Consider the following 17,982-nt stretch of genomic DNA (forward strand, 5'->3'; position numbering starts at 1 on the left):
CACGTCTCATCTGTTGTTTATTCTTGTTCAAATTCCTCAAACAGATCAAAATTCATCTGTGATCATCTCTTCTCAGAGAGAGGGAGGGGTGTAGGAGCCAAAAGGGTGTTTGAGAGACACAGGTGTCTCACACCAGCCCCCCCACTGGCACCTTTACCATGTCGCTGGGTCAGAGGGCTGTGCCTTTCTTGTAGTAGGCTGCCTCATTGATTAAGATGGGTAAGACTGTCTTCTGCCCCTCATAGTAGGGTGTTCTCTCCCCCCAACCTCAGAGGGTTACAGAGAGTGAATATCCCGGGCTCAAGGGCTACTAGTCATGATCCTGGGGGTAGACAGAGTGCAAAGTCACTCCTTAGCATCTGGGACCCTCTGCATGGAGATATAGTCCTTCCGGAGCATCTGCGACTCTCCATCTGGATGCACTGCCCTTCTATGCATCTGAGGTACAGTTCCTCCTGAGTGTCAGGGCCCCTCCATATAGTGCACCAGCCCCCCGAGTATCTGGGACCTCCATCTAGGGTTTTGGTCCCTCCTGAGCATTTTTGGCCCTCCATATGGAGTTATGGCCCCTCCTGAATGACTTCAAATCTCTGACTGGAGTTACAGTTGCATGCCTGACCTGGTGCAGAGGATGAATGAAGCCACAGATGTTGCCTGAGGCATCGCAAGGAAAATCCACCTTCCCAAAAAGATGGAAAACCTTCAGCACACAGTCTGGGAATTTTGACACTATAAAAGAGAGTGGGGAAGTGGGATTAGTTAGGGGACTGATATGGCTGAGGGGAGAGAGTGGAGTAGTGGGATTAGTTTGGATACATACAGGGCAGTGGGATGTGTGAAGACTGATACAAGGCAGCGGGATGAGAGCATGACTGTGGGATTAGTTTGGGGACTGACACAGCACACAATGTCCCTGGGGGAGAGAGAGCAAGGCAGTGGGATCTGTTTGGGGACTAATTCAGAGCTGTGGGAAGAGGGCGGGGCAGTGAGATCAGTTTGTAGACTGATACAGGTCAGTGGGATAAGTATGGGGACTGATAAAGGGCTGTGAGGAGAGAGCCGAGTATTAGGATGTTTGGGTTCTGATACAAGGCTGTGGGGAGAGGTCTGGGCAGTGAAATGAGTTAGGAGACTGACACGGGGCTATGGGGAGAGAGCAGGGGCAGTGGATTCAATGTGGATTCTGTCACAGGGTTGGGGGGGGGGAGAGATAGGGTCCGTGGGATTATTTTGTGGACTGACACAGGACTGTCATGAGAAAACAGAGTAGTGGGATTACAGATTGGAGACTGATGTAAGGCTGTGGGGATAGAGTGGGCCAGTGGGTTCAGTTTGGAGACTAATACAGGCGTATGGCATGGATTGGGGCAGTGACATTCAGTGTGGAGACTGATACAGGGCTGTGGGGAGTTAGTCTTCTTTGGCTTGGCTTCGCGGACGAAGATTTATGGAGGGGGTAAAAGTTCACGTCAGCTGCAGGCTCGTTTGTGGCTGACAAGTCCGATGCGGGACAGGCAGACACGGTTGCAGCGGCTGCAGGGGAAAATTGGTTGGTTGGGGTTGGGTGTTGGGTTTTTCCTCCTTTGCCTTTTGTCAGTGAGGTGGGCTCTGTGGTCTTCTTCAAAGGAGGTTGCTGCCCGCCAAACTGTGAGGCGCCAAGATGCACGGTTTGAGGCGATATCAGCCCACTGGCGGTGGTCAATGTGGCAGGCACCAAGAGATTTCTTTAGGCAGTCCTTGTACCTTTTCTTTGGTGCACCTCTGTCACGGTGGCCAGTGGAGAGCTCGCCATATAACATGATCTTGGGAAGGCGATGGTCCTCCATTCTGGAGACGTGACCCACCCAGCGCAGCTGGATCTTCAGCAGCGTGGACTCGATGCTGTCGACCTCTGCCATCTCGAGTACTTCGACGTTAGGGATGAAAGCGCTCCAATGGATGTTGAGGATGGAGCGGAGACAACGCTGGTGGAAGCGTTCTAGGAGCCGTAGGTGATGCCGGTAGAGGACCCATGATTCGGAGCCGAACAGGAGTGTGGGTATGACAATGGCTCTGTATACGCTTATCTTTGTGAGGTTTTTCAGTTGGTTGTTTTTCCAGACTCTTTTGTGTAGTCTTCCAAAGGCGCTATTTGCCTTGGCGAGTCTGTTGTCTATCTCATTGTCGATCCTTGCATCTGATGAAATGGTGCAGCCGAGATAGGTAAACTGGTTGACCGTTTTGAGTTTTGTGTGCCCGATGGAGATGTTGGGGGGCTGGTAGTCATGGTGGGGAGCTGGCTGATGGAGGACCTCAGTTTTCTTCAGGCTGACTTCCAGGCCAAACATTTTGGCAGTTTCCGCAAAGCAGGACGTCAAGCGCTGAAGAGCTGGCTCTGAATGGGCAACTAAAGCGGCATCGTCTGCAAAGAGTAGTTCACGGACAAGTTTCTCTTGTGTCTTGGTGTGAGCTTGCAGGCGCCTCAGATTGAAGAGACTGCCATCCGTGCGGTACCGGATGTAAACAGCGTCTTCATTGTTGGGGTCTTTCATGGCTTGGTTCAGCATCATGCTGAAGAAGATTGAAAAGAGGGTTGGTGTGAGAACACAGCCTTGCTTCACGCCATTGTTAAAGGAGAAGGGTTCAGAGAGCTCATTGCTCTCTGTGCTCTTAGTGGGGCATTGTGATTAGTTTGGGGACAGATATAGAGCTGTGGGGAGACAGCAATACAATAGGATTAGTTTGGGGATTGATACAGACATGTTGGGGGGACAGTGGGGCACTGGGGTCTGTGGAGATGAATGATGGGCTGTGGGGAGAGAGCCGGGCAATGGAATTCATTTGGGGACTGATCCAGGACTGCGGGGAGAGAGCAGAGAGGAAGGATCAATTTGCAATCTGATACAGGGATATGGGGAGAAAGCAGGGCAGTGGAATTAGTTTGGGGTCTGATGCAGGTCTGCAGAGAGAGAATGAGGCAATGGGATTCGTTTGGGGAGAAAGCAGGGCTGTGGGATCATGTAGAGACATACAAGGAGAGAGCAGGACAGTGGAATTAGGGGACTGATATCGGGCTGTGAGGAGAGAGCAGGGCAAAGGGATTAGTTTGGAGACTGACACAGGACTGCGGTGAGAGAGCGAATCAGTGGAATTATTTTGGGGACTGACACGGCAGTGTGAAGGGAACAGGGCAGGGCAGTGAGTTCACTTTGGGGACTGATAACAGGACTGTTGAGAGAGTGGGGCAATGGGATGTTTGTATTCTGATGGAAGGCAGTAGGGATAGTGGGATCAGTTTGCGGACTAATACAAGGCTGTGGGATTAGTTTGGGTATTCACACAAGGCTGTGGGGAAAATTCAGGACAAGGGGATCAGTTTGGAATCTGATAGAGGGCTGTGGATAGACAGCAGAGTAGTGGGATTACTTTGGGGACTAATGTAGGGCTGAAGGGATAAAGTGGGCCAGTGGGATCAGTTTGGGAACTGATACAGGTGTATAGTGTGAAGCGGGACAGTGACATCAGTGTGGGGACTGAAACAGGGCTCGGGGCATTGGGATTAGTTTGGAGACTGACGTGGCTGTGGGAAGAGAGCAGGGCATTGAGATGTTTGAGAACTGGCAGTAGAGGGTGGGTAGAGGGTGAGGCAGTGAGATTAGTGAGGGTACGTGTGGGGGAGTGCAGGGCTGTGAGATTAAGGACTGATACAAAGCTGTGAAGAAAGAGAGGGGCAGTGGGATTACTTTGGGGACTGATACAAGGCTGTTGTGAGAGAGCTGGGCAGTGGGATTACAGTTTGGGGTCTGCTTTAGGGCTGTGGGGAGAGAGTGTGGCAGTGGGATAATTTTGGGGACTGACACAAGCCTGTGGGGTGGGGATTAGATGCAAATCTTGATTGAACAACTAGACAAAATCCACCATGGCACCCACAATCGATTTCATTCTCTGCAGATTTTCCCTCTCTCCAGTCCATGAGCCTGGGCACTGATCTCCATTCCCCCTTTTCTTTCATCCTCTCTCTATCTACTTTCTTTCTTTCCCCCACTCCTTCCCCTCTACTCTCTCTTCTTTCCCTCTCCTCCAGTCCCTCCACCCTCTCTCCTTTTGTCCTCTCTCTCTCCATCCCTCTCTCCTATCTCTTTCTCCCCCTTTACCAATGCCATGTTTACCACGGTTCTACATCTCATCTAGGGGATGTTCCAAGACATCATCTGGAGTTGGACCAAACTGGAGGCATAGGGAGAGAGAAAGAGAGAGAATGTGTGTGTGTGTGTGTGTGTGTGTGTGTGTGTGTGTGTGTGTGTGTGTGTGTGTGTGTGTGTGTGTGAGAGAGAGAGAGGGCTGTGTGTGAGATGAAGGGAGTGTGAGAGGCAAAGTGAGAGAAGGAAGGGGAGGGAGGGATGGAGAAAGATTGAGGGTGGGTCAAAGTACAGGATAGAGGGAGCAAGTGAGGGTATGAGAGGGAGAGAATGAGAAAGGGAGGTGTGAAAGGATGGAAGCAAGGAAGTAGAGGGCGGAGGGAGTCTGAGAGTGTGTGAGAGGGAGGGATGGTGGGGAGTGAGGGTGTGATGGGAATGGAAGGGGGATGGAGGGTGTGTGGGAGAGGGAGAGTGTTAGGGAGGGGGAGGACAGAGGAAGCCTCCCCGATCTTTACGTAGACATTGCTCAGTGTGGGTGAGGACCACAAGGTCGCCGACGTTGGTGGTGGCCATGTTGAGCTCTATCTGATGCTCCCTTGCTGCCTCTTGTTCACTGGAGGGAGTCCAGCCCCTCATCCTCCATTCCTCCTAGGGCAGCATCCCCTCATCCAGGCCCTTTGGATGGAAGAGGTCAAAAATCCCCGTGGTAAGCAAGGACGGAGGGAGTGCACAAGGGCCAGAGCAATAGGACATTACAGCACAAAAAACAGACAGTGGCCCTTTTTCTCTGTGCCAATCCATTATTCTGGCCCATCCCACTGACCTGCGCCCAGTCCATAGCCCTTCATTCCTTGTAACTGTCCAAATTTTTCTTAAATTTTAAAATTGAGCCCACATTCACCACTTCAACTGGCAGGTTGTTCCACACCCCCTCTATTCTCTGAGAAGTTCCCCCTAAACCTTTCCTCTTTCACCCTTAACCTATGTCCTCTGGTTTGTATTGTCACCTTCAGTTGGAAAAGTCTATCTACATCGTTCATCATTTTAAATACCTCTGTCAAATCTCCCTCATTTTTCTATGCTCTAGGGAAAAAAGTCCTAACCTGTTTAACCTTTTTCTGTAACTCAGTTCCTGAAGTCCAGGTAACTTCCTAGTAAATCCTCTCTTCACTCTTTTTATCTTATTGATATCTTTCCTGTAGTTAGGTGACCAATACTGCACACAGTACTCCAATTTACCCTCACCAATGTCTTTTATAACTTTACCATAACATCCCAGCTCCAACATTCAATACTTTGATTTATTAAGGCCAATATGATAAAAGCTCTCTTTACAACCCTGTCTACCAGTGACCCCACTTTCAGGGAATTACGTATCTGTATTCCCAGATCCCTCTGTTCTACCTCACCCCTCCATGCCCTGCCATTCACCATGTATGTCCTTTCTTGGTTTGTCCTTCCAAAATGCAACACCTCACACTTGACTGCATTAAATTCCATCTGCCAATTTTCAGCCTATTTTTCCAGCTGGTCCAGATCCCTTTGCAGGCTTTGAAAACCTTCCTCGCAGTCCACAATACACCTGTTACATATTGGGTTAATAAAATTATGATTAAAATATGTCTTTAAAAGGTATAGATTGTGGGGTTTTACTTTAGATACACTTCACAATCAGACATTAACATGACACAAATTTAAAATACAAGAGCTATGCCTAAGCTGGAGCCTACAAGTCTATAGTGACTTTGCAGAGACATTAGGCACTTTTAAGCTGCAGCACCTGGGTAGCCCTCCTGGGACTCAGGTGCGATTACTGGGGCATAGGTGCTGGAAGCACCTTTTAAACTGCAAGGGGATCAACCCATTGAATTGACAATCCGGCGATTTAGGAGGATCCCGCCCCCAAGATGATGCATTGAATGATGCGCAATGCACTCACCGGAAGTAGTACTGGAAGCGATGAATCAGTCCAAATGGCAAACGGGAAGGGAATGATCTTCAGATGCTGGCTAAGCAAATCCTCTGTGCTGCAGTACAGCAGGCAACTATTGTGACCTCCGCTGTCAGGCGAATGCTGCAGTCATTTGACGAAAGCAATACACATTTCAGTAGATGGCTACATGAAGACGCGGAGGATAGGCTGACTGCCATAGGCAGACGGAAATGCTGGCTGCTGGTTTGCGCAAGCTTCCTTCGCCTCTTGTTGCAAACCAGAGTGAGGAGGAAAATAGATGGAGTACTGGGGTCAGTACTATGGGGGAACATCAAGTTCAAATTTGATGATGTGGAGTGACAGACTCATTTCCAAATGTCAAAGAGCACCTTCAACATCCTATGCTACCTCCTTGAGCCAGATTTGAGGCAACAAGTTACAAACTTTGGAAGACCTCTGGAACCTCGTGTCCAACTTACCATTGCTCTTTGGTGATATGTCACCCCATATGAATATCGCACTATCAATGTTCCTTTTGGTGTTGGTTTATCCACTCGTGACAGAGGTGATTCGTGCCCTGAGATGGACCCTTATGAAGCGTTGCATTTAGCTACTGAATGGGACATGCCTGCAGGAGACTATAAATGGGTTTGCCGAGAAAGAATATCCAATGTGTGCTGGGGCTTTCATGGCCCCAAAAGATTATATATCATTGTATCACAAACATAAGGGGTGTCACTCTTTAACTCTTCAAGCTGTTGTGGACCACAAAGGATGGCAAGGAAGTTATGCACTCTCTAATTTATCTGCCTGCGGCAGTCGGTGCCCACATGTTGTCACTCATTGCATTGTGCTATTTGCTTTCAGATTCACAGACATGTTTGTGAGATGGCCCGGCCACACTCACGATGCTCGGGTGTTCGCCAACTCACTCCTTTACAGGAAGGCAGAGGATGCAGGTGGATATCTGTTCCCACGGGAGATACATATCTGCACCACAAAGGGCAGATTGTGTGCAGGGCTCAAAGAAATGAATTGGTCCACCAACACACACGTGCACAGACAGCAGAATGGATGTTAAATGTGTGCATGCATTAAACAATGGGTGAGCTAAATGTGATACTCACACATCTGTTTTGGACTGCTTACAGGTATCCATACAATTTGACAATGGAGATTCCAGCACATCTGGTCAGGGATCCTGTTTACCCCCTCAGGAATTGGCTTATGAAGATGTTCACACAGCATTGTGCTCTCAACCCCCAGAAAAGGAGATACAACCATCGTCTGAGCTTGGCATGGATAGTGGTTGAGAATGCCTTTGGTCGGTTCAAGGCGAGATGGAGGTATTTGAGCAAGCGGATGGACATCAGTACGTCGTTCTTGAAGGATGTTGTCATTGCCTGCTGCGTCCTGCATAACTTTTGTGAGATTAACAAGGATAATTACCTGCCCGAATGGAATATCACTCCGGAGCAGGAGTTCCCTCAGCCAGAGAGTTAGAGGAACCTTTGCAAGGTTTGACAGCACGCGATGCCATTGTGTCAACTATGTAAACATTGGACATTGCAGTCTGTGAGATGATGTCAAAGTTCAGCTTTATTGGATTAAACAGCAAGATGTGTAGTGCAAAGTTATCATGCAGCAAAATTCTATCTAGCTCAATAAAGAGTTGTGCAGGCACATAGTACAAAGTTTTAAAACTAACAGTGCAGATGTACAATCGTAAAGTGGCCTGGCTGTGGTCATTCACCGTGCATAACTGCCACGTGTATTTAACATCTGATGTAACATATGCTGATTTAATCCCTTAAATTCTGTACTAGCACCTCGAAAATGTTATAAATCTAATAAAAATGTTACATCTGACACCAACGCACATCAGTCCTTTAACAAGACCAACATGTGAACCATTTCCTGGCAGTCATGCTCCATGCAGAATATTGGTAAAAAACAACACACAATAAAAGTCAAACATAATACAAAACACAGCGTTTACTCTGTCAACTGACTCATGCATTATCTCAATCCCCCGGAACAATAGCTTATAATCATCAATACACTCAGGTAGTTGCAGCAATGGGACATGGCCTAAGAACACATTTGTTTTGCCCACACTGCTGCATGTCTGTGTCCCCATGTAAACATATTACATGCTAACTACGCGTCAAGTATGATGCTCAGGAAATTGAAATGCAAAAATCTCATTTACTGACCTCAATGGCACTGCTGAGAGGATGAGGGGAGTGGGAAGGATGTAGACAATCTCCCCTTGGGACTGGTTGGCAACCACACCAATGGGAATGACCTGCTGTGGGGTGGCTTGCAGGTCATGGGTGAATTGCAGCTTAGACTGCATAGGGACAAGGGGGGAGATGGGAGACTACTGGGTGAATTGGAAGGGAAGGGTGGGGGAGGGCATGTGAAGGGGCACCAGAGCATTTCATTAAAGTGCAGCATTTCACACATGATTGAGGTCTGCTCCTGCATAACATCCTGCAGGGTGGTCAAGAACCCCTCAAAGCTGTCCAGGCTCCGCCTCATCATAACCGTTGTTCACCTGTACTCCTGCAGTCTCATCTGCCACACAGAATTTACAGAACACATGGGTCAGGTGCAATTAGCAAGTTGACAAACAAAAACGAATGTAATACTTGAAGGACACCAGCATGGAATGCTCCTCCTGCATGCTCTGTTCAGGCTTACCATTCACATGTTCTGCCTCAGCACGGGTTGTTCATTGGCATTTCTGCCTGCGATGTTAGCAGCTCCAGGCTCGTCACACTGTCATGTGACTGGCCGCTGGCATCCTCCTTCATGGTGTTCTCCAACTCACCCCCATCTGGCTGAGGATTTGGCTTGTAGGGAGCCACAGTCGCGCTGGGAGTGGATGCCTCAATGGGACCTTCCAGCTGGGTGCATGCCTCGCTGACATGTGGGCTATCAGCAGTAGGTGAGCTATCCAGGTTTGCTATAAGGGAAATTGGGGTTGCAGACGGGCTGACGCCCCAGATATTAAATGCCTGCTGACTATAGGGCCACTCCAAGTGCCCTTTTCCACTACAACTGTTGTGGTCGATGACCTGCGTAAATCTCTTGCACTGGTTTTTCAGTTTATTACTTGCATTTTTGTCTTCTCGTAACCTGCCTCCCTCATCCTCAGCACAATGAGGTTGCAGATACAACCATTTTCCATGGTACGAGATAAAAGTTTACTTACATCGGGATCTCCCCTTATGGAGAGCACCTCCCTGACCTCAGCTTCCAACCATTACTCAAATTAGCAGAATTTCTGATTGAGATGTTATGATTGAATATCACCAAAGACACTGCTGGAAATCTGCTAGAATTTACTTTTTTCTTGCACAAGGCAAGCCAAATGATCTGCACTCAGGTGGAAATAGACTGCAGGTTTAAAGGCTGGAATAAAGTCCCTCTCTCTAAATGGGCAGCCAACACTGTCGCTGAAGCTATTACCAGGGATGAAATGAAGTAAAATATTTGAACTTTACAATTACTGAGAAAGATGTTTTAACCACGTTCAAATATCCCCTTTCAATGACCTGCGCAGCTGAGTTCCTCTATATTTGAACTTGGTGCCAACATGCAGCCCAGTGATGCACGCTCACAGGCGCTGACAACCGGGTCAACCATTTTTGTTTTCAAGCCACCAGTGGACGTGATCTAGGTAAGTTTAACTGGGTTCCCTGACTACCTCTGAGGTAAGTTGGATTCGGATCACGCTGACTGGGTTGGACCGTGAGTGGGGCACTAAATGGGCAAACCCTATTTTACACGGCAGTTTGAAAGGGCCTAATGGAAGAGTATTTGTAATGGTTTTACAAGTAGGTGTTAATCGATTACCTTGTTTACACAGTATCTCAGCTCAAGAATTGAAAATCTTGTGTTGTTAAGATTGGTGCCGGAAGTTTAAATTGCTGGTGGAAGGTTGCTATTCTAAGAGGTGTCATGTTGCTTTGCAGAGAGAAGGAAAAAACATGTGATTCTTTGGAGAGAGAGTCAGGTTTACAGCAGGAGTCGGTGTTGGAGGCTGCAAGCTTTGCACTCCTGCTATCTCATTTGAAGACAGGTTTGAGTTCTGAGCAGCCTATTCTAAACCCTTGAAGTTAATTACCTCTTCTACGGGGTTGGGATGGGACAATGGAAGGGAAATGTCAACCTCCACAGATTCGCTTCAGCATGAAAAACAAGGCCACAGATTTCCGTCACGTTTCAGCAATCTGACGCTGACCTCTTCATCAGCCAGCAGCGCTGGATTGTTTGAAAATTTGGTTTTAAAATAGTGCAGTTCAGGCATCTCAGCCCCCACATCAGCGCCGAACATAATAGACAGTTGAAACCCGTAGCCCCCACCGGCTGCCCCAGCCTCATGCTGGGGACTGTCAGGCAGCGGGGAGGGTAGGTATCCGCAGCGGGGAGGGTGGCGTCAGCTGACTGTCAACAGCCTGCCCGCTGCTAGGCACCTGAAAGCTGCTAGGAGCTTTGTCCAGAGCTCCTTTCAGGTGCAACGGGGGATTCTCGGAGCAGGATATTATACCTATAGAAGGGTCAGGTAGGTAAACCTCCTGGCCAGGTTCTCCACTTTCAGGTGGTCATCTGACAGCATGGATGTACAATAGGCTGCTTTATGGTCAGGTATTGTGGCCACCTGAAAGTGGCTAATGACTCTGAGAGACTGAATTAAAATGATATTTGGTTCAATATTTTATTCAGCAAACTTGATACACATAGGATGGGAAGGAGAAAGGGTTTGAGGGATGAGGAGAGGAGGAAATGTGGAAGAGCAAGGAGGGAGGGAGGAGCCCCTCACATCTGAGGATGGGCTTCACCCGCTCTCTCATCTCTGCACTTTGACACCAGTTTTGCCTCTTGCAGGGCTATCACAGAAGGACGGTGTGTCAGGAATGGCCTCTCCCTTGACGCACCCTCTCCCTCATGAAATGTTTCTTCTCCCTCTTCAATATCTAGGGCATTGGAGTGTTGGAGTGAACGTCTCGACCTCCGTTGGTCCTGAGGGAGACAGAGGAGGAGGAGAGGGAGCGGAGAGAGAATGGGGGGAAGTGGAGATGGGGGAGAGAGGGAGACGGGGAGAAACAGGGAGAGACAGGGGAAGAGAGAGACGGAGAGAGAGATAGAGAGGGAGAGAGTTAGAGAGGGGAAGAGAGAGACGGGGAGAAAGATAGGGGAAAGAGATAGAGAGGGGGAGAAAGATAGAGAGGGGAGAGGGACGAGGAGGGAGAGAGAGACAGGGAAGAGAGAGAGAGAGAGACGGGGAGAGAGAGATAGAGAGGGCGAGAGAGTTGGAGATGGGGAGAAAGATAGATAGGGGAGAGAGATAGAGAGGGGGAGAGAGATAGAGAGGGGAGAGAGATAGAGAGGGGAGAGAGAGAGGGGGAGAGAGATAGAGGGGGAGAGACACGAGGAGGGAGAGAGAGACGGGGAGAGAGAGATGGGGAAGAGAGAGAGAGACGGGGAGAAAGATAGATATGGGAGAGAGATAGAGAGAGACGAGGAGGGAGAGAGAGACAGGGAAGAGAGAGACGGGGAGAGAGAGATAGAGAGGGGGAGAGAGAGGGGAAGAGAGAGATGGGGAGAAAGATAGAGAGGGGGAGAGATAGAGATGAGAGAGAGGGGGAGAGAGATAGAGAGAGAGATGGGGAGGGAGAGGAGAGAGAGAGTGAGGGGAGAGAAGAGAGAGACGGGAAGAGAGAGAGAGAGACGGGGAGAGAGAGTCGGGGAGAGGGAGACAGAGGAGAGAGAAGGACAGAGAGAGAGACAGAGGAGAGAGAGAGATGGGGAGGGAGAGAAGGGATGGGAGAGAGTGAGGGGAGAGAGAGAGTGAGGGGGAGAGAGAGAGAGAGAGACAGGGAGAGAGAGATAGAGAGGGGGAGAGAGATAGAGAGGGGGAGAGAGATAGAGAGGGGGAAAGAGATAGAGAGGGGAAGAGGGAGATGGGGAGAGAGATAGAGGGGGAGAGAGATGGGGAGAGAGATAGAGAGAGAGATAGAGATGGGGAGAGAAATAGAGACGGGGAGAGAGATAGAGATGGGGAGAGAGATAGAGACGGGGAGGGAGAGAGAGACGAGGAGGTAGAGAGAGACGGGGAGGGAGAAAGAGATGGGGAGAGGAGAGGGGGAGATGAGAGAGGGGGAGAGAGACGGGGAGAGAGAGAGACGGGGAGAGAGAGAGAGTGACGGGGAGAGAGAGAGATGGGGAGAGAGAGATGGGGGAGAGAGAGGGAAATGGGGAGAGAGACGGGGAGATAGAGAGATGGGGAGAGGAGAGACAGAGGAAAGATAGAGAGAAACAGGAGAGAGACAAGGGAGAGATGGGGATGAGAGAGGGAGGGGAGAGAGAGTAAGAGAGGTTGGGAAAGAAGGTGGGGAGAGGGGGGAAGAGAAGGTGGAGGTGCAGATGGAGGTGAGAGAGGGGAGAGGGAGAAGAGAGGAGGGGGATTGAAGGGGAGAGAGTAGGGAGAAATATGAATCAGAATCTGCCATTGAGCTTCCACCTCTCAACAACATTCAGAAGCAGGAGGGGGAGTGTCTCTCTGTCTCCCTCTCATTCCCTCCCTACCCAGTCTCCCCATCCCGCACCTGGTCTGACCTCTCCCGCCCCAACCTTCTGGTGACCTCTGACCCAGCCTATCCCTTGCTTCCGTATGCACAGCCTTGTCCTGTCAGTGGTTGGCTTTTTCTCGGGGACAAATGAATGTAGTCAGGGTGTCAGGGTCAAGGGTTACCATCAGAGGTCAACAGATCAAATAGGATTCAAGGGTCACGCCAACTTGACCCAACAGGGGTCAAGGTTCATCCTCATATGTCAACTGGACCCTAACAGGTCATGGGGTCATTCATAGTGGTCAAGGATCATCATAGATCCATTAGGACCCAACAGAGGTTGTAGTAAACCACTGTTGCATGCATTTGTCTGGTCGGGCACATCCAAAGGCCCCCTCCCACAGGCTCCTGTATAAAGGTGACTCTTCCACAGCTCCCTACTCAGTGCAGGACAGTTGAGCAGTCTGGATGTGCCTTTGTTCTTTAGTGAATAAAAGCCTATTGGTTTCTCAACAACAGTCTTTGAGTAATTGATGGTGCATCACTTTTATTCATTAAAATTTTTTGCAATGGAGCAGATCCTGAAGTGAGAAAAGCTGGGAATTGACCTGAGGCATCCACCAGCTTTGAATTCTGGCTACGCTGCTTTGAAGCATTCCTGCAGGCATCTTCTACCATCATTCGGTTCGAGACCGATAAACTTCTGATACTGCACTCCCAAGTTGGCACCCTGCTGTACTCCATGATCAGGGATGCCATGGAGCATGGACATTCTTAAAGGCTGGTACCTGCAGAAGATCAATGTTATCTACTCCAGGCACCTTCTTGTAATTCGCAAACAATGACCCGGTTTGTCAAAAGCCGAGTACCTTCGGGCCCTCCGATCCCTTGGCAGGACCTTTGGATGTAAGGCTGTAACTGCTGCCGAGTACACTGAGGATCTGATCAGAGATGCCTATGTCGTCAGGATCAGGCTGAACTACCTCCGCCAGAGACTTATGGAAAAACGGGAGCTCAGTCAGCGGAGAGCAGTTGAGCTGGCAGTTAACATGGCTGCCTCATGATTACCCTGGGTGCCGCCATCTTGGGATGTGCTGACACCCATTTGCTTTGCCAATGAGACAACCATGACAGCAGTGCTCTGCAAATGCCTCCCACCACTTTCGCCCAGTTCTGTTGGTGACCTGACCACAGCCGTGGTACTCTGGAAACACCAGAAGTAATACTTCTGTGGCCTGGGCAAACACCAGAGGAAACACTGCCCAGTGAAGGATTTGACCTGCTTCAGCTGCAGGAAGGTGTGCAAGTCAAAACCCCTTCCTAGCAGTGCCGTGTCGTATCGTGGGGGCCACCATCCTGGATGCTGCCATCGCCGGGAGCCAGCAGAGCCATCTACAAACTGTGGGGGCTGCCACCTTGGGGACCCAGCAGCACCATGTGTGAGCCATGGGGGCCGCTATCTTTGGGATAAAACAGCGCCATGTGTGGGCACTGGGGGCTGCCACCTTGGGGACCCAGCAGCACCATGTGTGAGCCATGGGGGCCGCTATCTTTGGGATAAAACAGCGCCATGTGTGGGCACTGGGGGCTGCCATCTTGGACTCCGCCATGCTCTGTAACAGCGACAAGCAGCGACTCAACACTGGCCTCCATCACACTGAAAAGGTGTCTTATTATGCCCAATAGGTCCCTAATGATGTAGACATGCCCGTCCTTTTGTTAAATCCATGTCCTCCCTTCTGATGGCGGAGGCTTGTGCAGCCTTCAATCGCATCAAAACAGACATTGCCAAGGCCACAATGCACTCTGTGGATGAATCCGTCCCATTCCAGGTGGAAAGTGATGTGTCAGACTTCGCCCAGGCGGCCACCCTTAACCATGCAAGCAGACCAGATGCTTTCTTTACCCGTACTCAATAGGGCCCCAAAATTCTACACTCTGCAGTTAAGAAAGAGGCCCAAGCCATTGTTGAGGCAGTGCGGCACTGGCGCCATTACCTGGCTGGTAAACAATTTACCCTGCTAACTGACTAACGTGCTGTTGCATTCATGTTTAACAACCAGCAGTGGCCAAAATTAAAAACGACAAGATACTGAGGTGGAGAATTGAACTGTCCACCCACAATTATGATATATTGTACCAGTTTGGAAAACTTAATGAGCTAACAGATGCCCTGTCCTGCAGGACCCTGTGCCAGTATGAATATTGAGTGCTTACAAACCCTCCATAATGATCTCTGCCACCCTGGAGTTAACAGATTCATTAAAGCCCACATCCTGCCATACTCAGATCCATGATTAAGAGCTGCCAGGTCTGCGCTGGGTGCAGCCAGACAGGGCACAGTCAATAACAGCCACTTGCCTCCTTGGCCTCCACAGACCACAATGTGTATTTCCTCAATGTCATTGGCGAATACTCCCATTTCCCGTTTGCCACCCCCTGCTCTGACATGACTGCTGCCACGTCATCAAGGCCCTGTGCTGTCTCTTCACTCTATTCAGCTTCCCCAGCTAAATCTAGTAACCAGCGGTCTTCTTTTATGAGTGACGAGCTGCCCCAGTACCCATTGGCCAGGGGCATTGACACGAGCAAGACCACTAGCTATAACCCCTGAGGGAATGGGCAAGTGGAAAGGGAGAACACCAGTCTGGAAGGCCATCCTCCTGGCCTTGTGATCGAGGGGCCTTCCAATCTCCTGCTGGCAAGAGATCCTCACGGAGGCACTCTGCTCCACTCCATCAGGTCCCTTGCCACACTGCATGAACGTATATTTTCTTTTCCCAAGAATTCTGCGATAGGGACCATCTTCAGGGCTGGTCCTAATCCAGAAGCATGCGAGGAGCCATAAGTCTGATACCCTGGTCAAAAGGGCCCATCTCCTCCATGCCAACCCCTAATATGCCTACATGGCATAGCCTGACGGACACGAAGACACTGTCTCTGTTAGGGATCTGGTTCCTCCAGGGGCTGTGGAGACCCCACAACCCCCTCACCTCTGACCACACAAGATGCATCTGAACCCTGGTACCCTGCCTCTTCCCCAACAGAGGATACATCAGACTCATCATTGTTTACTCACCAGCACAGCATTGATGAGCACATACAGGCGCCCGAGACCGTCCAAGACCCCGTCACTGCACCTCAGCCACAACTAGTACTATGACGGTCCCACTGAATGACCAGACCACCCAAGAGACTCAATTTGTGACTTTGTAAGCACCATTTCCCCCCGCTGGACTCTTTTTAAAAATGAAAGGTGAATGTGGTAAACAATTGTTGTATGTATTTATCTGGTCAGGCACACCCATTGGCCGGCTGTACCTGTGACCACTCCCACAGGCTCCTGAATAAAGGTGACTCTTCCACAGTCCCCTCCTCAGTGCAGGACAGCTGAATAATATGGATGTGCCTTTGTTCTTTAGCGAATAAAAGCCTATTGGTTTCTCAACCTTAGTCTTTGAGTAATTGATGATGCATCAGGGATCAAGGGTGATCTCGTAGGGTCAAAGGTGATTTCATAGGGTCAAGAATCAAGTAGACTTGATGCATCTCAAAGGCAACCTCTTGGGTTCATTTAAACTCAATGGGTGGGGGGGGGGAAAATCAAGAGTCAGCAAAGAGATCAATGGGGTCGTCACCAAAGGTTGTCCTTGCCACTATGGTCTATGGTGATCTTTAGACGTCAACTTGACTGCACAGAGGTCAACTACCTTTTCAGGGGTCAAGGGTTTCGGCCATCACCATGGGTCAGTGGGATCCAGCAAGGTGGGATCAAGGGTCATCGTCAGGGGTGTCTGGGGCCCTCGCTCACCTCTCTGCTGGTCCCGAGGTCCAGGCTTGTGGCTCCCGCGATGACAATGGGGCTTTGGAGCGAGAGGGACCTCTTCCTCCTCCAGCCTGTGGCCTGGTCCCTGGATCCTTCCTCTTCCCCCTCCTTCACCTGACTCATGACCGTCACCAGGTCAATCCTCTTCCGGCTGAGGCTTCGGGCCCTGGGCCCAGGGACCAAGTGAGAGGCTGAGGTGATTTCAGGCCTAGGGGAGGAGGCTAAGGCAGGCTCAGGTCTAGGGAGGGAGGCAGTGGGGTTTTCAGGTCCAGTGGGGAAGGCTGAGGGGGGCTCTGGTCTTGAGAAGGTGGATGTCTCGGGCCCAGGGTTGGAGGCTGAGGTGGGTTCTCCCCCAGGGAGGGAGGCTGAGGTGGGTTCAGGCCCAGAAGAGGAGTCTGAGGCGGTCTTGAGTCTAGGGGGGGAGGCTGAGGAGGTCTCAGGCCCAGGGAGGGAGGCTGAGGGGGTCTCGGGCCCAGAGGGGGAGGCTGAGGGGGTCTCGGGCCCAGTGGGGGAGGCTGAGGAGGTCTCAGGCCCAGGGAGGGAGGCTGAGGGGGTCTCGGGCCCAGGGGAGGAGGCTGAGGGGGTCTCTGGCCCAGGGGAGGAGGCTGAGGGGATCGCGGGCCCAGGGGGGGAGGCTGAGGGGATCTCAGGCCCAGGGAGGGAGGCTGAGGGGGTGTCTGGACCAGGGAGGGAGGCTGAGGGGGTGTCGGGCCCAGGGAGGGAGGCTGAGGGGGACTCGGGCCCAGGGAGGGAGGCTGAGGGGCCCTGGGGCCTTGCTCTGGAGGTTGAATCATTCAGATGTCCTGGGACTGACAGAATCTCCACGGTTCCTCTCAGATCTGCCTGGGAATGGGGAGTCCAGAGGGCACTGTGTCGCTGTCGACTGAGGGAGAGGGGGAGAGAGTAAGGTAGGTACAGAAGCTCACCCCAGGCCTGCCCCTCTCTTCTCCCCCTCTTTCTCTAATCTCACCTCCTTGACGTGCTTGTACGTCCAGAACTGGGTCATGAAGCTTGCAATAGACCTCACTCTGGGTCTATGTCCCCTCTCCCACCTCCAGCTTTTGGTGGAGCCACAGTCCTCCCTTCCCTCCCCCCTGGCCCTCCCCTCCCCTCCAGCCTTTATTTCTCCCTTGCCCCTCTCCCTTCACCTCGCCCCATGATGCCCTCATACGTCCAGAGCTGGTTGATGAAATATGCATTAAGCCTCATTCCTGGCCTGCCCCCCCCTTAACTCCTTCCTCCTCACCTTCCCTCCCTTCCTATCCCCTCCTTCTGCCATCACCTTGCCCCCACCATATCCTTGAACGTCTGGAGTTGGCTGACAAAGCTTGCATTAAGCCTCATTCCGGTCCTGCGCACCCTTCTCTCCACCTCCACCCTACCTCCCCTCCTACCCCCTCCCTATCCCTCACCTTTACCCCACAATAACCCTGGAATGAGTGGAGCTGGCAGATGAAGCCTGCATTGACCTCAATCCAGGCCTGCACTCCTCTCTCCCCTCCACCCTCTCTCCCCTCCGCTTCT

At 50.9% G+C, this 17,982-nt stretch overlaps 1 protein-coding gene across 1 annotated transcript in view; it reads right to left on the reverse strand.

Annotated features, from left to right (window-relative positions):
- Positions 1-10,763: 10,763 nt before the first annotated feature.
- Positions 10,764-17,982, reverse strand: part of LOC138752029 (protein phosphatase Slingshot homolog 3-like) — a 69,172-nt gene continuing 61,953 nt past the window's right edge. Inside the window, exons 16-17 of the mRNA XM_069915185.1 lie at positions 16,444-17,341; positions 10,764-11,082 (exon numbers count right to left, since the gene is read on the reverse strand). Coding sequence (XP_069771286.1) covers positions 10,879-11,082; positions 16,444-17,341 — 1,102 coding nt within the window. The 3' untranslated portion in view covers positions 10,764-10,878. The remainder of the gene's footprint in view (positions 11,083-16,443; positions 17,342-17,982) is intronic.

This window comes from Narcine bancroftii, chromosome 1 (assembly GCF_036971445.1).
Source record: "Narcine bancroftii isolate sNarBan1 chromosome 1, sNarBan1.hap1, whole genome shotgun sequence".
Classification (NCBI taxonomy): Eukaryota; Metazoa; Chordata; class Chondrichthyes; order Torpediniformes; family Narcinidae; genus Narcine; species Narcine bancroftii.